The following is a 25,139-nucleotide window of genomic DNA, read 5'->3' as shown; positions in this document are numbered from 1 at the left end:
TCAATACTTTGAGAATGGGATGCATGAGTTTTTTTTTATTTTTGTGATTTTTGTGACTTCTCTTCTTGAGCTTTAGCCAACTCATTGATTTTGTTCTCATTCTCCAATTGTCTAAAAGATATCAATTGTACCGCTTGGGATACTTCTTTTAAAAGAGTTTTCAAAGATTTTACTTCACTTTCTATAGACTTTGGAGAGTGAGAAGAAGAAGACATGGCTAAAACTTTGTGTATATAGGTGTTTTACTTGGAGAAAGTTTAGGAAAGTTAGAGAAGGTAGTTTTCCAGGTAAGGGAGGTGAGTCACAATGGACTACTTAAGTACCAAGCCTTTTCCTTGCCAAAAACTTTCCTCCAATGACTTCACACAAAATTTTCTCTTAGTAGAACACTTAGAACACAAGAAGTTGAGAAATCAAAAAGCAAGAAAACTATGTAAGCTAGATATGCAGCAAAGCTAGTCGGTATAGCACAAAATTAAACAATACTAAGCATGCAAAACGTTTCTACCAAAACAAAAGAAAAACAAGTTCAAACAAGCAACAAATTACTAAGCAAAATTACTATGCTATTCGGCCCTAGGTGAGGCTTCTTGGACACTTTGAGCCCTTGAAGACACACTCACCGTCTAAAACGTAATTTAAAAGAGGTAATTAACAATAAACCAAGTTGTAAAGGAGATAAGAAAACCCCCTTTGTTGTTCCTCTTTTTGGTTAGTGCACTTTCTTTGTTGTCTTGATTGTTGATCTCCTAGGTGTTTGTAGTGTTTGTTTCAAGAAAGCTTGTTTCGGCCTTAGCTTTGACTCCTCCTTAGAAAGTTGGCTCTAATTCTCCAATTTCCAGCACCTATTCACAAGGGCTTAACCTTAAACCAAGTCAATTTCCATGCACATAAGCACCAAGAGAGAATTAAATTCCAGCACCCAAAATGAGAGGTCAAGAAACAAAAGCAAGAAACAAATTTAATTGAAAGAAAACAGTACTACCAAAAGGATTTATAATATGACAACTTAGAAAGAGATTCAAGAAATTAAAGCAAACAATTAAAGGTACTCAATAAAAGTTGGCACACAAAAGGAATTCCTAAAGAAAAGCACTAGATTAGATGACCAAATAAAAAAAAAACAGCACCACTGGAAAATGTTGTGGGCCAGAAAACGTGTTTGTTCCCCGATTTATGCTGAGCTGTAATTGTAAAATTTGTTTCTGAAATTTGGATGCAAGAAAATTCAGGATCTTATCTAAATTTTGGCTTTGGAATCACCTAAAACGCATGCACCATTTTTTTTTAATAATTTTTTCAAATTTGGTGTGCAGTTAGGCCAGCTGGAGCGCTCAAGATTTGCACTCTGATTTTGTAAGATTTATCATTTTTTTTCTGTTGCTTCTTTTGACCTCATTCTTTTTTTGTCTTTTCTATAACACTTTAAACTTGCATTTTCCAGAAAATCAGAATTTTCCTATGGGTGGAAATATTTTTTTTAAAACAAAACAGCCCAGAACAGAGAGATGAGACAGGGGAATTCTGGAAAACTGGAAGAAAACAGCAAGATAACCAAAATTAACACAATGGAAATGTAAGAATGGAAATTGTGTAAGAACTAAGACACAATTATGAACTCAAACTAAAAATAAAAAGCACCAAAGGATCAAAATAACAGCAGATTAAAGCAATATAAAGAGACCCAAAAACAAGAAACAATCAAGCCAAAAAAATAGGACTACTAAGAATTGATGACAATTATGGATTCACATGACTTGACACAACATTTATAGATTCAGAAAATAAAGACTCAAAGCATAAAATGAAGCAATTATAAGAAAGCAATAAGGACTCAATTTCCTAAAAGAAAACAGCCACACAATGGTGTAAGGAATCCTATCACAAGCTGCACAGAATTTGTTCAAGATCAATTGAACAATTGTGCTTTGGTTGGATCTTCCATAAGCACACCAAGAACAACTTAAAATATAAAAACAGCAAGACAAGTAAGGAATTGAAATGACAAAGATGAAATAAAGAAGAACTGAAATTAAAAGACCAAGCTACTCATCTTGAAGAACCAAAAGCTCATGATACCAAATGATGGCATTTTCATGTGTTCTTCTTGAATCAAAGTAGTAAAAAGGGATGCGGAAGCAATGGGTGAGTGAAACAAAGCCCTCCTAGGAGTTGTGTTGGCTTTGAAGGTGCATGATGAGTGTGGTGTTTGAGTGGTTCGGCCAGCTCAAGGGAGAAAGGTGAAAGGATTGAAGTTTATAGCCTAGATTTCTAGGAGAAGTAAAGCTAGTGCACAAAAATGGCAGCATAACATTACTCAATTAAACTTGTCAAATACAATGAGATAGCCTTCCTATTTATAGGCTATCTTGGACGTAATTTGTAAGCTGAATTACAAGAAAAAGAAAACCAAAAATTAAATCTAAATGCTAAGCCATGTGCCAAGCAATGACCGGCCACACAAACCCTACATTCTAGAATGTTTCCTTCCAAAATGCTTTCTACACTATCCTATCTACTAAGTACCCCCAATGGGCCTTTATGCAAACATATACAAAGCCTTCTCTCTTCCATCCGTGGCCTCATTTGCTTGTGTTTGAATATGTTTGGCCATTGATCTTGTAAGGGGTCCTAGACGGTCTAGCTCCAAGGGTAGCCTCCCTCCTTCACGTCCTAGACGCTCACCTTCACGTCCTAGACGCTCACCTTGGTCTTGGTCTAGACGCTCTCCTTGGCTTGGGCCTTGGCTTCCTTGGGTCGGTGTGCTTGGCCCTCCTCCATCATCAGTGTTGTGTCTAGAGCTTGTAAAGCTTTGGCAAGGGTTTGTTTGATTTTTTGATTTGTAAAAACTCATCTATACAACCTTGTTAGATTTAACTGTTATATATATTTGATTATGGATGTTGTTTCACCTTCTACCACTAGTGCAGAAAAGGAAAAACAAGGGCACCTTATTAAGTGCGGCTTTACAAACAAACACACTCGTAAAAAACGCGGTGGCATTTTTAAAATTAAGTTCATTTAAAAATGCGACTATTTGTAATAGCCGCACTCATAAATCAAGCGCTTTGATTTACAAGTGTGGATATAGTAAAAGTCGCACTCACAAATCAAGCACTTTGATTTACAAGGGCGGCTATTTGTAATAGTCCCACTCCCAAGAATAAAGAGGGGAGTTGTGCGACTCCTACAACATCATGGGAGGATATCATTGGGCAGACGAGGGAATGTGAGCTACTGGTAGCGGGCGGCAAGCTTCCTCAGGTGGTGGCCCTTGGAAAAGTCTATGGAGAGGTCACCACCTTACATAACGTTCCTTTCTCCCCTGCTGTGGCGAAGGTAACAGTTGAAAAAGTACGAGTACCTAATGTTCGTGTTCCACTACCTTCAAATGAGGTAACCACTATGGCCGATGCATTTAAGACATTCGTTGCCTGGCCTAGACACCTCATTCCAATTATGCTAGAACCTTATGTAATAATTTCATTTCATTATATTAATTTATATTTATATTTATATATTACATATAATTTAATACAAATGTTCTTTATTTTGTAGAAACCTCGTTGGAAACCAACTCCGGAAAAGAAGCATGAGGTTCCGGTTGACGATCCTATAGCTTCCTTAGCTCTAGCTACTAGACAGATTGGTCAAGATCCTTTTGAAGTTCCCTGGGATGATACGTTTTTTCAAATAAACACTGAACTGCCACTGTACATGTACATGACAAATTTATTAGAATTTGTAGTTGGGGATCAGGAGCTCAATATAAATATAATTCAATTTTTTATAATGTAAGTATCTTTACCTATATTTCAATTTACTTTATGTTAAATTATTATTGATTATTAGTAACTTGTAGGTTTTTGCATGGAGTCTGTCTCACTGAGGAAAAGGAAAATGTGTATGGATTCTTAGATCCTGCATATACTAATCCCACTGCAGCAAAGGCAACTGAGACCCAATCATACATCACTAACACCCTGGAAAAGAGGGAAAAAAATTTATTTATGCCCTTATATTAATGGGTAAGTTTAATTATATGTCGTCAATTATTACTATTTCATGTTTTAAATATTTACTAACTCTTTTCATCGATGATATAGGCATTATTGGTAGTTACTTGTCTTATCAATGGTTGATAAGACTGTTGTGTGGTTCTTTTCCCTACACAAGAAGATACCCCCAAATCTTAAGAATATCATTGATACGTAAGTACACTATAAACTTAACTCTGTATGTTACTAATTAACCATCTACTAACGAGGTTTTTTGTATTAACCAATTCATAACGTGGATATAACATCCTAAAAGGTCGATCTAGTTCAAATAATTTAAACTGGATAAGAATAAAGGTTTGTAATTTTTTTCTTTCTCTTTTCATTGTTTATCAATATACTAACTTTTACTTTTTTTATTGAATTATAGTGTAATAAACAACCAGGAAGCTATGAGTGTGGCTATTACGTTATGCAATGGATGATTAGCATTGTAAGACTAGACATTAAAAGTGATTGGAAAGAGGTAACATGATATGTTAAATTATTTTTATAATTCTTTAACATATATGTATCTTAAAACTAATTTATGTCAACTATATTTTGAAATGCAGTTCTTCACGGAAGAAACACCAATAACTTCAGAAGCCACAACATATGTGAGACATTTTTGGTCCACATATTTCATAAATTTTTATAACTCTAGGATAGTTGATCGATAGTGTAGGGATTATATGTAATTTGATTAGTATTTGTAATACATTTTTATCAATATATATTTGATTCTCTGAATTTATGTATTTGTCTGCCTGGGTATATATAATTGAACAGGTTAATTTATATGGGAATTAGCAATAAACAGATTGCATTAAAAAAAAACCACTATTTACAAGGGCGACTATTTACCATAGCCGCACTTATAAATCTAGTGCAAGATTTACAAGTGCGGTTATTACAAGGGTGACTATTTACCAAAGTCGCCCTTGTAATACGAGTGCATTTATGGTAATAGCCGCACTTGTAAATGCATTACCCCTAAACCCCTAAACTCTGATTCAGAAGCATATACAAGTGCGGCTACCAGAAATAACTGCCCTTATAAATAGTATTTACAAATGCGGCTATTCAACCGCACTTGTATCTCTTTGATTTACAAATACGTGCTTATCAAATGCGAGTATATAGTCGCCCTTGTAAATATACAAATAGCCGCCCTTGTTTAGCCTTTATGCACTAGTGTACTCTCCCTCCATGTAAAGACACATTTATTTTAGGTGGATTATGGGCAAATTTTTTTGGATGATCTAGCTCTTAGTGTTTTTAAGGCTTTTATAGGATATATGTAATGGGTAGAAATATCTCTTAAATACTCTTATTTATTATATTTTTTCTTAATAAAAAAGTTACTTTGATATTTGAATAACTTAATGTTTAGAATTACATGTTGCCATTACAATTAACCCCGAATTCTTTTGAAATGTTGAATTCGAAACTCAATTATAATTTCAACTCTAAATTGCATCTGCTAATAATTGTAACTATAACATGCCATTCATTCATTGATAAGATTATAATTTGGGTTTCCAATAACACCCCTAAAGAAAGAGATGGTCATGAAGATCACATCCCGTCCATTAATGGTGGTAACTTCAAATTGTTGTTGTATTCTTATCGCCATGACAATGACAACAGAAGGTGTCTCACCAAAAACAAAGAAGTGATGACATAATAAATATTTGCTGGCTATTTATACTAGTGAATGCATTAAATGAAATGTGTACTAAACGATTTGAATTATGTATACGTCCTATTGATTTCATTATGAAATTAATAAATGATTGAGTATGCAAATTATCATTGAATGTAAACTTTTCCTTCATAACTTCATTTTATTCAACAGGAGAATATATATTCTAAAGAAAAAAAAGAAGGAATGTGCCATTTGGAAAATCTGGAGAGAACTAGAAGATATGCTCTATATAGTGGTAGTGATGCGCTGTCTCGTTTGATATTTAATAATTACGTTAATTCAACTCTATCATAAACATGAATTAATATTTTATTGAAGAAAAAAATTATATAGTATACTGAATTTTAACAAAAATATTTTTAAGAAGAAAATCAAATATAAGAATTTTACTTTCCTAATTGTAGATTTAAAATAAATTAAAAAAATCTATATGATATAATAAAAAAAGTTCAAGTATTACTATAAAAAAAAGTAGCATCGACAAAGATTGGTGTAAATAACCCGAAGAAAAAAAATGAAATTCTGTAAGGAAAACATACACGATACTATGTAGATAAATTATTGTTGGTCATCTCTCCTTAAAAGTTTTAAGGAGAATATTGGTCATAATATTGGAAGAGCTGAATTATTGATACCCTCAATTAAGTTAATTAAGGAAAAAAATTATTGGTAATCCACAATAATTTAATGGAAGATTATGACCAATTAATATTGGTAATCAATCCATTGAATTTATTCAATGATGACCATTAAAAAGTTTTTTGAAAATTGTAACTTTCTCGGTTGAAAATGTAATGAGCATTAATCTCTTTATGAAGGGTTTCCTCTCGTTCTCTATATACCGAGAACTTCTGAGAAAGAGAAAGAAGAAACAAGGAAGCAAGTAGAAGAGCAACATAAGAGAAAAAGAGATAAGAGATATCCATCATAGTGTGTGTACCGTCCCGCCCCCGGGCGTTGACCAAAGTCAAAGTCAGCGTCGGGGCCAAGGTCAACATGTGGTGTGGCCATGCGAAGGGGTCAAAGAAAGGAAGTCAACAAAATAATTACACAAGGCGTCGCTAGGACAAGGCGTCGCCAAAGAAGGGCGTCGCCTTAACATGGCGTCGCCGAGATAAGACGTCACCTAGACAAGGTGCCGCCAAGATACGGCGTCGCCAAACAAGCCGCCGGTAATGTCACTCCCCGATACCCATGGGTAGGAAAGACCATGGAGGGAGTGACGCCATGGAGGCTTCGGGCCCACCAAGCGCAGAAACAATGAGAAAGTAAAGAGAAAGGTGGCTTCAAGGCCATAGTACTAGCGCCAGTGGAGAGCAATCTGACTCGTGAAATGCCCATGTCGCCCCAGAGAGGCCCTTGGGATAGATACGACTCATGAGAGGGTCACGCCCAGGGGTAACCAGGTGCAGGGTACAAAAGGAAGGTAGATACGCTCTCCTCAAAGCGAGTGACTAGAGGTTTGGGGGCATGAGTTGGCACCCAAAAAGTCACCCCATGCGCCAGATGCCCAAGGAAGGAGGACTCACGCGACGAAATACCCCCAAGTTGGGTCACGGTGCTGTGAGGCCCTCCACGTGTAATAACAGCCAGGTCAGAACAGAAACATCCATAAGGTAATTAAAGCTATTTAAAGGTAATTAAAGTTTACGTTTCGAGCGTTTTAAGGTACTTTAAATGCTTCAGGCGGTTTAAACGTCTTAAAGGCGCTGAATTAAATGCGCTTTAAGACGCTTTAAATGCTAGAGGCGTTTAAATAGAACCTTGGATGTTGGAAACGGGGTTCGAACTTTTGGCAAATTTTCCCAGAATACACTCTAGTTGTTTGCTCGAGTCTTGAGGTTACGGACAAGGGACTAGAGAAAAATTGTTTGCCAGAGGGAGAAAAGATACACAATACACAGTTCTTTTTACCACCTTCAGAGCACCATCCACGGTGTTCCGATACGGAGGTGCAGAGTTTTGGTGTTTCTTGCTAGCTGACTTGAGCGTCGGAGTGCAAACGGCCGCTAGGGCGCCCATTTGTCCTTCTTTGCAGGTGTTCACAGGTTGCCAGAGGGAAGGTGTCCTTAGCTGACGGGCAAGGTTGCGCACAAAGACGTATCCAGGTCAACCGGCCGGAACAGTGTGAGATTAGAAATCCTAGTGAGAGACTAGAGAGACTTTGTATTCCATCCTTCTTTGGTGAGATTGAGTGTTATCCTCACATAATGAGATAAACAAATTTTGTAATACTACTTTTATAATAGAGACATTTTCTGGATTAGGTCCCGTGGGTTTTTATTTCTCAAGTTGAGAAGGTTTTTTCACGTTAAAAATTATTTGTCTCATTATTCTAATTTTGCTCTATTTTCTATTATTTGCGTATGGTTTCTGAAAGTGTCCATCTTGTATCTACATCAAAGAGGATAAATTAATTGAATTTTCCCAAGAATTATAAATGATAACTGGATGTTTAAAATTAATGGGGTGTATCTAAATATAAATATCATTATTCACTTTAAACATTAGAAAAATAAATTTCCTCTATAACATAGACTTGACGAAAAAAAATTCATTAGGAAAATAAAGAGAAAATTTCTACACCGAAAATAAATTATGAGTGTAAGGTGGAAAGATTTTGAAAAGTAAGAGGAACCACATTTGAATGGTTCCACAGGAATTCTATGTCTTCATTGGCTTAAATAGCGTTCATATTTCACTATCATAAAAATGAAGATTCAATTTTTTAAAACTAAGATACAATATTAAATAAGCAGCTACATGTTTTAATTTGAATGTGTGACTCATTCTGGAATGACAATGTCACATGTTTTGTCTCAATTATTTCTAGTTGGGTGTTTGAGAGATCTCCATGGCAGCTTTGAATATCACATCAAAGGCTTTCTCCATGCAAAACTTGAGTTTCTGTTCATCAATGAATCCCTTAAGTGTTCTCAAGGTGATTCTTAGTACTTTCACATAGCTCATAATAGTTATGTCTATATTCTGCCAGCACACAGAAAAGCATGTTAGAACCTACATAGGTAGTGGTTTTTATGCATTTTCTTATCACTATATATACATGAGAATGAATTTAACTCCCAAAAATAAATGAGCAGTTCAATAAATACCTCAGGTCCACCAGTCATAGTGAAATATAAACCAGTTATAGGATTATTTGCCAAAGCCATTTGTTCCATTGGTCCAAAAATGTTGGATATAACAACACTACAGTTTCCAAGAGTCTTGTAGATGATTTTAGCTACAGCCTAAGACACCAACATAACAAATAACAGAAGTTGAATAGAATATGGCAGAATAATTAAGGGAGATTCTCCATACAATATGATAACTTGTGTTATAAATTTGAGCATAGAACTTACTAAAATGAGTTAAAAAGAAGTGAAAAGAGCCCTAAACTATTTTTATAAACTTAAACATCAAATTACATATACATACCTCAGGACCCTTTAATTTCATCTCCAAATCTAAGAGCAAACCTATGAGATAAACACTGAAAGAACGTTTCTTCTTATTTATTAGTTTTCGGGCATTCCAAACAAACTCAAGAGGGTTGTGGCTTCTGGATTGACTTAGCTTTGGAATAGGTATTTGTAGGAAAGAAATTTTATTCCCCCACAGACCTTTCACCTTTGAATTTTGCATCTCCTTCAGTGATTTGTACCCTTTAACATTTCTTGTGTTGAGCATTACCACAGCTGTGGATTTTGCTTTTCTAGCCATGTTGTCAATCTCGAGCATGTACAACCGAATCCCATAGAAAAACATCCCAGTAATCACATCATTTATGGTCTGCAAGCTTGCAAATAAATAAATCAACTTTTTGAGACCATATATGTATCAGTATAGATTAATCATATCAGAAACAATTTCTGATTCATCAGACTTTTAACAAGTGAGTATTTCATATCCAAAGTGACATCATCCAAATATTGTACTACTTGTTTTAAATATACAAACTGTTTTAAGGTAGGTTTGATAAAAAAACTGATAGAAGAACATAAAAACTTTTTACATATTAATGCAAGGACTATTTTTTTCTATAATCTTACCACTCCAAGCTTGGTCTTGATTGCTTTGACATGATCAAGAGATAGTGATATGTTTGACAAGGCAAAAGGCATGGACTCAGTTCCTTCATATCCAGATCTTACAGGTGTTTTCTCATCTACATCCATTGTTGTCTTCACTAAGCTTGATCCAAAATCTGACATGGAGCTAAAAAAGGAGGAGATAACTGAAGGTAACTTCTGAAACATGTTTTTCTTTGAACCTTGTGAACTTGATGATGTTCTTGAAGGAAAAGTTAGTGGAAGAGAAGGGTCATCAATTCTTTGAAGGCAAGAAAGAAGGGCACCCATTAAGGAGTAACCATCTCCAAGAGCATGATGAAGCTTGAAAATTATTGTGCCTGCAGCATTGCTCGTGGGATACTTAATAATATGGATTTCCCACAGTGGTTTGTTCTGTGGTGTTCTTTCAGTTAGAATCGTTGTCACATAGTCATCGAAATAATGGTCATATAATTCAGGTGAATTGCCTTCTGGAAATTTGGGAATCTTTACATGCTCTTCAGGCTTCACTTCTACCCTTCTCCATCTCCTTTTACCATCTTGGTCTCTTATCTGTGGTGAAGCAACGAATTCAACAATCAAAACATACATAATATCACTGAATACTAATTTGAACTTGGTGATATATACTAATTTAATTCATATCACTAAGCCTTTAAATCTTTTTTTTAATATAAATGAATGAGGGCTTTTTATGTTTATTGTCTTTTGTTTTTTTATCCAAATCTGAAATAATTACTTTTTATCTTTATTATTATTATGTGACATTCTTTATGTACTAAAAGAAAGCAAAAGGGATCATATTCAATGTTAATGTCTGTACTATCATGTTAGCATGTGATATTTAAAACAAAATCTAAATTCCAAAAATAAATGTAAAATCTAATTTAAAATTAATATAGGAACAAAATAGAAATTTCATATTACAAAGAAAAAATATTAAAAAATATTTACACACACTAAAATAAAAATTTACTTATTTTTTAATACCAAAAACCGTTATTAAGGGCACATAAAGAAGTATTTTGGCCAACAAAAATCAAAATTAACTCAAGGATGGAAGAGAAAAGAACCATGATAGAGGAGAAACGTGGGTTGATAGGGAGGAAGACATCTTTGATCAAAGATACGGTCTTTGAGTCATCAATTGGAATTGCTATTTCAAGAAAGCCAAAAACATAGGAACATATCACTGAACTGTTGAAATATTGTCCAGGGGGACTCACTGGTTCTTCAACCTCTTCATATAATTGATCCATTGTGCTATTTTGTGTGTATGAAAAAGAGAATAAAAGTAAGACTTCAGAAACTATTGCTTTTGGATGCTTAAGCCAATACAAACCATCATCAATATATAGCACAATTGTTGTTTCTATATGATAGGATGTAGAACTACCAATCTGGTTGATACATTAATGATGGTGGCACATCAATTACTTTGAAAAATATATGGCTTTGGAGTTTGAAATAAAGCTATGGCCAATAATTAGTGCGGCATTTAGATCAGAATAAAAAAGTGTGTTCATTGATATGGATATATCCAATTAACGTACGGGATGAGAAGTCCAAAAATGATGAACGATATATATAGTTTCAAAAATAATTTTAAAATACAATATTATTACATTAGAATTTAATGCAACCCTTTAAAAAAAAAAAAACAGTAAACAGTGTCTTTTTATTCATATTTTCTATTTTAATATTTGGTGATTCCATCCAAATTTTTTCATGAAAAAACACTTAATCTATTAAGAAAAAATATATCTATAAAGAGGTTTCAAACCAAAATTATGTTCTCTTATCTTAATCTTTTATTGGAGGTTTATTCTACTACAGCCAATAGTTTCTTATTTAGAGTCGAGATTAAAAATTAAAGACAATTTAAATATATTTTTTTTTCTTTAAGTCTTTGAATGTCTTTTATAATAAATTTGTAAAAATAGAGAATACTCAAAAGTGATAATTGGGTCTAGTGATATCATTTAAAAAAACTTCAAGTTTGAACAATAGAAAATGCAATACTTTTTTAATATGTGGAAATAAGAGACCATGAGAAAAACTTTATTTATATTTTATTTTTAACATATTAATTAATGTTTCAATCTTGAGTTTAACATCATCTAGAAATATTTTTTCTTTTTTTGAATCTGTAGAGATTTTATTTTAAAAAGGTAATTTTCACGTGAAACTTTTTTAGTGTGGCCAAAAAATTCAATCTAGAAAAACATCTTCAAAAACTATATCATTAAAATTAGTTTTTTTAAGTTTATTCAAATGTACTCTTGTTATATAGAAAAAGGAAATAACTGATTTAAGGGTTAGCTAACTATTTTCTATATACATTGATTTGTGTACTTAATGCATAAAAACTATTTAACTAAAACAAAGTATTATAATATAGGGTCCTCTAGTGACTCCGAATGAAATGGAATGTCAGAAGGCATGTGCTGGTTGGTGGTAATGATAGGTATAGCCAACCACACACCTTAATTATCTTTTCCCCGGAGAATGACTTATAATTTAACTTTATTTTTTAATAAGCAAATATAAATATATTATATTAGAGAAGGAAAAAATGGAATAACCACTTATAATTATATATGTATATATACATTAATTATATATATATATAGTAAATATAACTAAAAACACAAACAAAACTTCTTATTGGTGCCTCTTGTTTGCGGTATAAAGACCCTAAAATATAATAGAAACCTTTGAGATGATTTTTCGAAGCTAAGAGAACTAGCAAAATAGGTTAATGTAGTGGGTGTGTGAGGTTAAGGCACAAAGCTTACGAGAATTTATGGAAAAGAATTTTCAGAAAAACTAGAATGTAAATGATATATTCTAGAAGAAGTTATCTCTTCTTCTTCTTCCTCTCAAATAATGCAGTGTAGAATGGTGGTAGAGTGACACCGGTGGTATGGTGGGAATGGTATTTTAGTTTTCTTTTTGTTAGTATGAAAGCTCAATTAGTAATAATGTGAATACAGGAAGTAAAGGCCAAAAAAATTATAAAGCTTTTGGATAAAGATTTTTATACTTCACTTAATCAAGTAGAAATCAATTTTTAAAGACTAAAAAATAATTACAATAGTTACAATAACAATTACAATAAAAACCATTTAACAAACTAAAAAAATAGTTTTTAATATTATTAAATAATTTTTAAATTGGTATTTGATTAGCAATCAAGGTTTTAACTACCCATTATTTAAATTTTAAATTTAGTAGAAAAACTTTGGTTACTAATTAGATACCAATTTAACAATAATAAAAATTAATTTAAAAACCAAACATTTATTTAATTTCTAAAATAATTTTTAATTTAATCACTATAACAACTAATTATTTTTTGTTTTCAAAATTGATTTATATTTCATGATTTTATAGTGAAATCTTTCTAGAGTTGAAAAGAAATAAAACAAAGTGGTGTATAATTTTTGTTGTTGTTTCTTTTGTTTTTCTGTTCATACTTAATCAAGTCGTGCACACTTACAATCTGAAAACTAATGCTAAAAGGATCTATATTTTTTAATGAAATAAAATATTTTACGTGTCATGATTTTGTACCACAGTTCATGCTGCAGAGATAGAGATATTTGTCGGTGAATCAATAGACACAATATTGAGAAGTAGTTGCTAAGAAGCCACACTCAATGTGTACAAAATAATTCGAGTGCAGATTAGATTGGATGATTTTAAAGAGAAAAACCATTTGATTATTGGAGTTTTCTTATTTTACTTTAGTTGTATTAGTTTAAGTTCTATGCGATACAACCTAAATTATTGACTTCATCAATTCCTACATAGCTTTAATCTTACTTTTATTTTTAGAGAAAACATGATAGAAACATTTTCAAATACCAAATATTATTTTATTCATAAGCTATTATATATAGCAAATAATAAATAATGACATAATCTTAAAATTTGTATTACTAAAATTAAAGTGATGACTATATTATATGTCTTTAGTAATAAAAATTATTTGGGTATCTTTTATTCTTTTGTATATACAAAGGGATGTTATAAATTTATGAATAATTATACATAAACTGGGTTTGGATTTAATTAGATTTTAAAAGAACCGACCTAATCTGATAAAAAATTATTTTTAAATTTTGGGTTTATTTGGTTTTTATTTTATTCAATATTATTATTATAGGACGGGCATAGGTCGTAGAAAAACAGTTTTGAACTAAAATGTCAAATGACAATTAATGAATCCAAATACACATGTCATCCGTCTAAACCACCATGGCATATCAATATATATAATTAATTAGTTGAATCCCTTAGCCTTGGATAATTCGTAACGGCCAATCATATGACTAGTAACTATTCTACAAATCTCTATTCTGCATAGTTAATACGATATATAAAGGTACGTCGTTAAACATAATGATTATTAAGACAGTTATATAACCGTTGTTATAAAAAAAATTACGACATTGAAAATAAAATTGTTGTTACTTCACTTAAAAGAAAAAAAAAAAGTCATAAATAGCTTTAACGACTGTTTATGCTTAAAATTGTCGTTAAAAATGACCTTTTTTATAAATTTTTAAATATTGTTATATATGCTTTTTTTTGTTATGCATAATGATCAAATTTCTAGAAAAATTATCAAATATTATGGATAGGATATTTTTTGTATATTCATTTAACGCATGCCTAGTGTTTATATACAATCAGATTGGAGATATGTGCTCCATGTAAATCACTACTCCATATGTTATACATATCTATCAGCAATTACATCAAACTATTGTCTTATTTTACTACGTATATTATATATTGATACACTTTCTATATACATTTATATGGAAAATATAATAATTTCAATACCCCCCTCAAGTTAATGAGAAAATATCATGGACTCTCAACTTGTTTCACAAAGTCACAAACTGATCTTTCCCAAGAGGCTTAGTAAACATATCTGCTAACTGACAATGTGAAGAGATATGTGATTGACTTATCATCCCAGTGATGACTTTTTACGGCAAGTGCACCGCATTTTTCATAAGCAATAATTGTCCCTAAGGACGGATATCGATCCCACAAGGAACAATGAATTATCAAGTACAATATTCGTTAAATATAACAACAGAACAATAAAACACAATACAAAAAGCAAAAAGTGTTGAATTAAGTTTGTTGGCAATGATCAATAAGAAAACAAACAAAGAATTAGTTGTTTGAGTTCAAAAAATAGGGATTAGGTTTCATCTCTCTCACTTTTATGTATTTTGATTAACATGTCAATATTAAGTTCTTTGATTGAAATTGATGCCCGTAGAAAATTTATTTATATCGATCTCTCGCATATAAAATTCTTAAAAATGTTTCCTAAATATCGATCTCTCGCATGCTTATAAAAACAACTTAGAAATCACAATCAGATGTTAATGGAAATTAACATTTCAAGTTTATCTCTAACACTCAAATATGTTAAGTATTGATGTTTATGTCCGAACTCTAAAAATACCTCTCGGTCATATTTAAGATTCTCAATTTGTCACGGAAAGTTAAAAGTAAAACAACAATACCAATAACCAATCAAGAAATGAATATTAATATATAAGATATCACCTAAATACATAAGAGTTTGAGCGGATTACTCCCAATCCCAAAGGGTAGAATTAGCCACGCATACTTCTAGCACCTTCCATTCTCCCAATTGGGTTACAATTCATACTATGGTGTTTTCCTCTCAATCTAGCACACTAGGGTTGAATCTCTAGCCCCCTATTTATTCTAATTTTCTAGGGTTAGGTTGCTTCTTGTGTCGCACTAATGGGCTAAGTGATAAAACATAAAAAAAGTCCAATCTTTCTTTGCATCGTTTTCCATTCTAGGACCTCCCAACTTTCTCTTTTTAGCTCGAATAAATTCATAAATTAGGGATTATTTTATATGTAAATTAGCAATAAATCCTCATAAGTGCCTATATATGTTAATATGAAATATTACTGAAATTAGGCACTTATCACTCTCACCAACTTAGAATCTTGTTTGTCCTCAAGAAAAGAAAATGAATATATTTGAATTTAAATATCAAACAACTTAATTCACTAAACAACAGATCAAATTAGAAACTTATGATGCTTCCAAATTCAAATAGAAAAATATAGACACAATCAACTTCTAGGATCAAATCAAAACAAATAAATGACAATTCATCAAGGAATATCTTCTCATATGCTCACAGGTAAGTGTTTCTCTCTATTTTCACTGAATCATAACTGATCCTGCCTGTTGACCAAAACGTTGGAACTTGCCTCGTCAAACTTGGATCGACGTGTGCACCGCTTCAACCTCCGTCCTTTGTCACGATCCACCTCAAGAACCTGCAAAAGAACAGAGCGGCACCGCTGCGGCCGATCGCACTCCAACGCCCAAGTCAGTGACTGAACCACCAAATACTTCAAGAGTAACTGATGGAAGAGGCCCAAGAACAAGCCCACGTGCAAGCCCACCAAAGGGTAGATTTGGGCCAACCATAGAGTTATGGCCAAGAGGATCCAAGAAGACGTTCTTTTACATGTTCAAATGCCATAAACTCTAGTGTAGAGTAGACTTTAATTTCTTGTCAAAATTAGCATAAGAACTTTATTTGTAATTTTCTTAGAGTTAATTTTGGCACCTAAAACACCAACCTAGGTAAACTTAGAGTTTCTAAAAAAACCTCTAAATTTACCAAGGCCGGTCTAGAAAGCCCATGGAGGGGGTGAGCATAAAAACTAGACACACCCCTCCCCATGTGCTCATTTGTGCACCCATGTGCCATGTGCACCCATGTGCCATGTGCACCCATGTGCTTCACATTTACATTTCATTTGGCTAGCATTAGGGTTGCATTATGGTCCTCCTTAGCCTATAAAAGGAGGAGCCTACACCTTGTATTTTCAAGTTTATTGTGAGTAAAGTTATGCTGCCCATTTGTGCTCAACTTTGTTTCTCCCTAGAATCCTAGGCTCTAAACTTCAATTCCTTCATCTTTTCCCTTGGGTTGGCCGAACCACCCAATACCCACACTTATCATGCACCTACAAGATCAACACCACTCTTAGGAGGATCTTGCTCACTCTCATTCATTGCTTCCGCCCCATACTCTACATTGATTCAAGAAGAACTTCATGAAAATGCCATCATTTGGTATCATGAGCTTTGGTTCTTCAAGATGAGTAGCTCCTTGTCTTTTCAATTTTAGTTCTTCTTTATTTCATATTGTCATTTACTTTCCTTACTTGTCTTGCTGTTTTTTACATTTTAATTTGTTCTTGGTGTGCTTTGTGGAAGATCCAACCGAAGCACTCTTGTTCATTTGATCTTGAACAAGTTCTTGTGCAATTTGTGATAGGATTCCATACACCTTTGTGTTGCTATTTTGTTTTAGGCTTTGAGTCTTTATTGCTTTCATTATTTTGGTTCATATTATGCTTTGAGTCTTTAATTTTCTGAATCTATACATGTTTTGTCAAGTCATGTTCATCCATATTGTCAACAATTCATAGTACCCCTTTTATTTGGCTTATTTGTTTCTTGATTTTGGGTCTCTTTATTTGCTTGAATCTGCTGTTCTTTGCTCCTTTGGTGCCTTTTTAATTTTTAGTTTGAGTTCATATTGTGTTTAGATCATACACAAATCTATTTCACAAATTTCCATTGTGTCTAAACTTTGGTATCTTGCTGTTTTTGTTTCCAGTTTTCAGATTCCCCTGTTTTCACCTTCTCTGTTTTGGCTGTTTTAACCCAGAAAAATATTTCCACCCATAGGAAAATTTTGATTCTCTGGAAAATGCAAGTTTAAAGTGTTATAGAAAGGACAAAAAAAGAATTAGGTCAAAGGAAGCAACAGAAAAAAAATGATAAATCTTTTAAGATCAGAGTGCAAATCTGAAGCGCTCCAGCTGGCATAACCGAACACCAATTTTGCAAAATTTATTAAAAAAAAATGGTGCATCCGTTTTGAGTGATTCCAAAGCCAGATTTTAGATAAGATCCTGAATATCTTGCATATCAAATTTCAGAGCCAAATTCTAAAAATACAGCGCAGCATAAATCGGGGAACAAACACGTTTTCTGGCCCACAACATTTTCCAGTGGTGCTGTTTTTTTTATTTGGTCATCTAATCTAGTGCTTTTCTTTAGGAATTCTTTTGTGTGCCAACCTTTAATTGAGTACCTTTATTTGTTTGCTTTACTTAATTGACTCTCTTTCTAGCTGTCACAATCTAAATCCTTTTGGTGGTACTGTTTTATTCAATTAAATTTGTTTCTTGCTTTTGTTCTTTGACCTCTAATTTGGGTGCTGGAATTTAATTCTTCTTTGGTGCTTATGTGAATGGGAACTTGATTTGGTTAAGGTTTAGCCCTTTGCTAGGTGCTGGAAATTGGAGGATTAAAGGCCATCATTCTAAGGAGAAGACAAGGCCAAAGCCGAAACAAGCATTCTTGAGAAAACACTACAAACACTTGAAGATCAACAAGCAAAGACAACAAGGAAGTGCACTAACCAAAAGAGGATCAACAAAGGGAGTTCTCTTATTTCCTTTGCAACTTGGTTTATTGTTAATTACCTTGTTAATTACGTTTAGACGGTGAGTGTGTCTTCAAGGGCTCAAAGTGTCCAAGAAGCCTCACCTAGGGCCGAATAGTATAGCATTCTTGATTAGTAATTGTTACTTGTTTGTAATTGCCTTTTCTTTTGCTTAGTTAGTGACGCTTTGCATGGTTATTTTGTTAAGTTTGTGTTAAACCGACTAGCTTTGTTGATTAGTAGCTTGCATTGTTTTCTTTCTTTGAAAATTTGATTTCTCAACTTAATTGTGTTCTAAGTGGTTTACTAAGAGAAAGTTTTGTGTGAAGACATTGAGGGATAGTTTTTGGCTAAGGCAAAGGCTTGGTATTTAAGTAGTCCTTTGTGACTCACCTCCCTTACCTGGAAAACTACCTTCTTTGACTTTCCTAAGTTTTCTCAAGGTAAAATACTTGTATACACAAAGCTTTAGCCATGTCTTCTTCTTCTCATTCTACAAAGTCTATTGGAAGTGAATTAAAATCTTTAAAAACTCTTTTGAAAGAAGTTTCACAAACTGTGCAATCAATTGCTTATAGACAATTGGAGAGTGAGACTAAACTTAATGTTTTGACTAAAGCAAAGGATGAGAAGTCTCACATTCTAAAAAAATTACCTTCTCATGCATATATCTCTAAAGATCATGATTCTTTTGGGGAGGGGAGCATTAGAGTAAATGATTATTATCAAGCACCCCCTAGAAGACATAGAAGAGATAGAAAAGAACAAGAAAACCCAAGAGGGGTTAGGGTAGACCAACCCCATTTCCATGGAAAAGAAAATATAGAAGCATGCGTAGATTGGGAAATGAGGGTAGAAAAATTGTTTGCTTCCCATAAAGAAAGAAAGGAAAGAAAAACACAAAAGAAGAGAGGGGAAGTCGAAAGGGAAGCTAAAGAAAAAGAAGAAAAAGAAAAGCATGAGAAGACCCTTGAAGAACAAAAGGCGTGGGAGAAGAGTGTTCCTTCCCACAAGGTCATTCAACAAGACCAAAGATTTAAAAATACCTTTGAAAATATGTGTCTTGTTGAACAACCTCAAAGCCTTACCTTTTGTAAAGGAACACTTGCAAGCCTAAGTGAAAAAGAAGAGTCTTTAAAAGAAGCTTGCATAGATAAAAATGAAATAGATTATTTCTCATATGTGCTAGGATATCACCAAGTGAATGTCAAGTTTTTTATAAGCATCTACGAAAACAATTTTTTATGTGAAGTAGTGCCTAAAGAAACTTGTCATGTCTTATTGAGACAACCATTGCAAAGTGTACAAATCCTTATAAACAATGGTTGTCACAACGAGACTATCCTTACACATAAGAGAAAAAGTTTTCATGAAGGAGAACTCATGGGACAAATTAGAGTTGATAAAACTCTAGAGCTTTTAAAAGGAAAACTTTTGTCCCCCATGAGAAAAGAAGTTCAAATACATTACCTTAGGTACAATTCTTGTTTTCAAACTACGCCCAAGGCAATGTCTCATAAACTCTATACTCCTTCACCTTTTGCAAATGATCCTTGGGAAGATATAAATTTCATATTAAAACTCCCTAGGACAACAAAAGGTTGTGATTCAATCTTCATGGTTATGGATAAACTCTTCTCTAGAGAAGTGATACATCTTCATGGTTTATCTTCAAGCATAGTGTTGAATAAAGTTCCAAATTACGCAAACCATGATTTGAGGATTTCCTTTGGAAAACTTGCAACTAAATTGCACACTTTAAATTCTTATCATCCTCAAACGCATGGTCAAAATATATTTGAAAATCTAGCTCTTTCTACTATGCCTAGAATAATCATGAAGTGCACACACAACTCTAGAGGTGAGCAAACATACCATAAAGTAGTTCACAAAACTACTTATATTTCTACTTTTAAAGTTATGTGTGGGTTCAATCATCTTTCTCCTTTTAAGTTGTTACCATCTTCTATAGGATTTATGCCTAAAGAGAAAGTAACCACAAATGAACATTTTAAAATACATAAGATGATTAGAGACCACACACAACCATTAAAAGAGAAACTTTGTCCAAGGTTGCCAAAACCAAAAGAAAAACAAAAATGGCAACCTAGTAAAATTAATTTGCAAACTAACACCTATGCCTTATTTGATTATTTCTATAGGTGGACGTTTGATCCAGGAGGACAAGCTTTGGCGAAGCAAAAGGTTGTTATCCGAGATCAAGTCTGTAGATCTGAGGATAGATCTTCTCAAGAAGGAGGAGATGATGGACACCATCCAGCCACATCCATTCCCCTAGCCATGAAGAAGAAGAAGCAATGGATTTGAGGACAAATCCTTTTCAAGAGGGAGGGGATGATGGAAGAGGCCCAAGCACAAGCCCACGTGCAAGCCCACCAAAGGGTAGATTTGGGCCAACCATAGAGTTATGGCCAAGAGGATCCAAGAAGACGTTCTTTTACATGTTCAAATGCCATAAACTCTAGTGTAGAGTAGACTTTAATTTCTCGTCAAAATTAGCATAGGAACTTTATTTGTAATTTTCTTAGAGTTAATTTTGGCACCTAAAACACCAACCTAGGTAAACTTAGAGTTTCTAAAAAAACCTCTAAATTTACCAAGGCCGGTCTAGAAAGCCCATGGAGGGGGTGAGCATAAAAACTAGACACACCCCTCCCCATGTGCTCATTTGTGCACCCATGTGCCATGTGCACCCATGTGCTTCACATTTACATTTCATTTGGCTAGCATTAGGGTTGCATTATGGTCCTCCTTAGCCTATAAAAGGAGGAGCCTACACCTTGTATTTTCAAGTTTATTGTGAGTAAAGTTATGCTGCCCATTTGTGCTCAACTTTGCTTCTCCCTAGAATCCTAGGCTCTAAACTTCAATTCCTCATCTTTTCCCTTGGGCTGGCCGAACCACCCAATACCCACACTTATCATGCACCTACAAGATCAACACCACTCTTAGGAGGATCTTGCTCACTCTCATTCATTGCTTCCGCCCCATACTCTACATTGATTCAAGAAGAACTTCATGAAAATGCCATCAGTAACACTCAAGAACTCTCAAGGAACCGTGAACCAGTTCTCTCTCACAGTATACTCAAGAACTCGCAAGCGTAAAGAAGACAATCTGAACGTGCGTACCTCAGAAATTCGTTGGGAAACCCTTATATACCTGGTCACTTTCTCTCTCCTGGCAGTTACACACCTGGACACGTGGCTCGCATCCAGTCGTACACGTGCCATCATCTGGAGCCTCCTTGACTTGGGCGCTGCTTCTGACTCTCTTTTGGCTAAGTTACTTATGCATGGTGCTGCCCAGTGCATAGCTAACTTGAAGCGCGATCTCTACTGGGATTGGCGAGTTAGGGTGCCTTCGTACACCTTCCCTGTGGTCTCGCCGGCCGCCTTCATAATCTGCACCACCTTCATCTTCGACGATGTGCTTGCTCCGGCGATCTCTAATCACTTGGTCGCCTGAGTTTACATCTGGCGACTTCATCTTTAACCCGGTGACCGCCAGTTCTGGTATACTGGAGATCGGAGCACGCCAACTTAATAACTGGCGATTTCACGAGCCCCTCGACTTCCTTCCCTTCTGCCAACCTGGCATCTCGTCAACACGCCTATACTGTAGCTTGATGCCACGTCATCACTTCCGACTACCAGGGCGGTACACAAGCCCCCCAGTCTTAAGCGAAGACTTTTCCAGCGAAAAGACTAAAGGAGTCACGTCAATACCGATCTACGTGGCACTGGCGCAGAATTTCAAGCGGTTGTACTTTCTGCTTCTCTGACGCTCCACCAAACACCCCTCCCATCGTTCGACACGTGGCTTCATCAACAGTTACCTTCAGTTAACGTTTGCGCTTCCCAAACCCATTTCGCTCCACTGTTCCATCACTTTCTTCGTATTCTCAGACGCTCCAACTCTCTTCTGCAAAAGCCCTCAACGTTCTTCAACCTCCTGAATCACCAACATCCTTCATTACTCTTCCGATCATAAAAAGGTACTTCCTTTCCTTCTTCTGCTGGTTTTTCCTGCATTTTAACCGATTCGCATCATCCTTTAACTGTCTGCTGCATACGTTGTGGGTTGTTTTTTTTCTATTTCTCCTTCTTCGTAACTTAGGGCTTCGTCTTCGTTACAACGAACCTTCGTTCGTTCGTTTTTTCACCCTTCGTTCATGATCGAGTCAGCCTCTGCGAGTCCTGATCACCTTTTCTTTTCTTCTTCCTTTGCAGCTTCCGCAATGACTCGCTCAAAGATCACCCCAAATCCTCCTCCTTCGTCACGAAACCCCTCCTCACAAGCACACAACCCACCGCGAGCACGCGGTGCTTCTTCTTCTCAGGCTGAGAGGCCTGCACCCTCCCGCCCCAACTTGGCTCAGGCCACTCCACCCGTCACCGGAGGAGCCTCCGTGCCTTCTCCAGATTTCAAAAAACTGTACCCATGGGCCACCCCGACTTTGTTGAAGGAAACATCTTCTGTAAACTCTGCTGGGGCAGTTCTGCGATTGAAGAAGGGGGACGAGCCTCACCTATCGTTCCACAAGGAGCACGAAGAGAAGATGATGGTGCTGCCTTGCTCTCCCGACATGCCGGTGTGTGTTGATGATAAGGGGAACACCGGCGGGTTGTTCTGCCTCATATATACCACTCTGTTCAAGAAGGTGAAACTTAGGTTTCCCTTCACTCGCTTTGAAAGGGAGCTTCTCACCGAGCTCGACATCGCCGCCGCCCAGCTCCATCCCAACAGCTGGGCGTTCGTACGAGCCTTCCAGATAATGTGCGACCACTTGGGGCTGCCAGCGTCAGTGGACGTTTTCCTCTTTCTTGAAGCCAAGCACCTAGGAGACCGCCTGTGGGTGAGCTTGAACGGGATTGCTGGGAGGTCGATCCTCTCTATCTTCCAGCAATCCTACAAAGACTGGAAGGGCAAGTTCGTCCAGGTGCGCCCCAATGACAAGGACGCTTCTCTGCTCGACGGTTTCCCCTTGTATTGGGTAAACAAGGGGAACAAAGAGTCCAAAAAGCAGCTTCAGGAGGCCAAGGAGTCCTGATAGCATGAGTGCCTTGGACAGGGACCTATGCTTCTTCTGGAAGAGTGTGGCAGATGCCAACATCACCTTCCTCACCACCACGCTCATCTGCTTCGAGTTCTTCGAAGATCAACTCGAAATTCGCATAGGTTAGAACTCACCTCAACGTCTAAGTCTTTATTTTGACATTACCTCTGTTAACTGTTTCTGGGCGTCTTGTGCGTTGTGCGCAAGACTTTGGTTTTATTTTCTGCACCATTTATCTGCTTTTGCTGCATACTGCCTTATGTGTTTACCTTTTCTTCTGAACTAACCCATGTATCTTTGCAATCCTCTGAGCTAACTCATGTATCTCTGCATTATGCAGATCGTATGTTGGGCCAAGGAAACCTCGCTGAACTGAGGGCGCTCGCCCGATCCCATGGGTTGGCATCGGGTTCCCAAACCGTGCCAAACTCTGTGGTGGAGATCGCCGCTGCTCAGGGTAGATCGCCACCCAAAGGCCCAACTTCCTTTGAGGCCCAACCCGCCAACCAACGCCAAAAGCTTATCCTCAGGAAACCAAAGAGGAAAGCCCCCCAAGTAGTCCATGAGGAGGAAGAAGAAGACGACGAGGCGACTGAAGATAGCCTCGTCACGAAGAGGAAGAGGGTGGCACCTTCTTCACCATCTGCTCCACCCCCTCTTCCAACATCAACACCACCATCTACACCTGCCCCGCCTCCAACATTGCCTCCTCCACCAGCTCCCGCCTCGCCAGTCCAAGCGATTCCTTTGGCATCTGCGCCTCCTGTGGTTGAGGCCGCCGAGCCTAACTTCATGGAGGACCCCCCAAGTGCCTCCACGCCTTATGTATCAGCTGGAGGGGGTCCTCCTTCAAATGCCTCAACCGCAAACGTTGCACCAATCGGGGATGAAGGTGCTCACCACTCTCCAATTCTTATTACTGAATCCCCGACGTCGCCACCACGCCAAGAAGCACCCGCTGAGCAACCAACTCAAGAAGGTGGCGGCGAAAACCAACAACGAGCCCACCCGGTGCCTCCACAAGCAAACCTCTCTCTTGAGGTCACGAGGATGTGGGAGCCCTTCTCAGCAAAACTAAAGATGATGGCGGAGGATTTCCCCGCCATTATATCTAAAGCTGTGGAGAGCTCCACCAGGAAGCTCCAGGACGACCTCTTCACACTCCGAGCCGAGAATAACTCCATAAGGATTGAGGCGGAGAGGTTATCCTGCAATCTTACACTCGCCGAGATTGAACACTCCCGAGTAGAAGATGCAATGAGCACCGAGCTCCGGGTGGCGCGCAAGGAGGCCACCGATCTACGCCATAAGGTGCAGCTTTTGGCTCAAGAGAAGATTGAGCTGGAGAGCAAGCTGGTGCCTTATCGCGTCAAAGTGGCTGACCTGGAGGCCTTGATTAAAACTGACGCCGCCAAGGTGAAGAAGCTGGAACAAAGGTCAGCCGATCGGGAGGTCTTCCTGGGAAAGGTGGAGAAGGAGAGGGACGACACCATGGCTAAGCTTGCCGAAGCCAACGAAGAAAAAGGGAAGATCGCTGCTGAACTGGGCCAGGTGCAGGCAGAATCCAAGAAGGTTGCTGAAGACCTTCTTCAAGCTCAGGAAACCAACAAAGAACTCAAGAAGCAAGCTGAAGAGCTGAAGCAGCAGAACGAGGGGCTGAAGAACCAAATTGAAGAACTTAAGAAAC

At 36.3% G+C, this 25,139-nt stretch overlaps 1 protein-coding gene across 1 annotated transcript; it reads right to left on the bottom strand.

The window, feature by feature from the left end:
* Positions 1–8,366: 8,366 nt before the first annotated feature.
* Positions 8,367–11,382, bottom strand: LOC137826517 (wax ester synthase/diacylglycerol acyltransferase 4-like). The gene is made up of 5 exons (XM_068632511.1): positions 10,898–11,382; positions 9,804–10,376; positions 9,190–9,543; positions 8,862–8,999; positions 8,367–8,736 (listed from the first exon to the last, which is right to left on the bottom strand). Exons 1-5 carry the CDS (start codon positions 11,081–11,083, stop codon positions 8,578–8,580), a joined length of 1,410 nt encoding a protein of 469 aa, XP_068488612.1. The 5' UTR covers positions 11,084–11,382; the 3' UTR covers positions 8,367–8,577.
* Positions 11,383–25,139: the final 13,757 nt, after the last annotated feature.

Source organism: Phaseolus vulgaris, chromosome 11, assembly GCF_000499845.2.
Source record: "Phaseolus vulgaris cultivar G19833 chromosome 11, P. vulgaris v2.0, whole genome shotgun sequence".
Taxonomy (NCBI): domain Eukaryota; kingdom Viridiplantae; phylum Streptophyta; class Magnoliopsida; order Fabales; family Fabaceae; genus Phaseolus; species Phaseolus vulgaris.
The sequence above is the reverse complement of the archived record's forward strand: the minus strand, read 5'-3'. Positions and strand labels throughout refer to the sequence as shown.

What these genes read in the sequence shown, in the direction of transcription:
- LOC137826517 (XM_068632511.1), bottom strand. Translation starts at nt 11,083, where the DNA reads ATGGATCAATTATATGAAGAGGTTGAAGAACCAGTGAGTCCCCCTGGA. An exon ending in TCAAGACCAAGCTTGGAGTG is followed by an intron (nt 9,544 to 9,803) that starts GTAAGATTATAG and finishes GCAAGCTTGCAG; the next exon opens with ACCATAAATGATGTGATTAC. An exon ending in TGAAATTAAAGGGTCCTGAG is followed by an intron (nt 9,000 to 9,189) that starts GTATGTATATGT and finishes TTGGTGTCTTAG; the next exon opens with GCTGTAGCTAAAATCATCTA.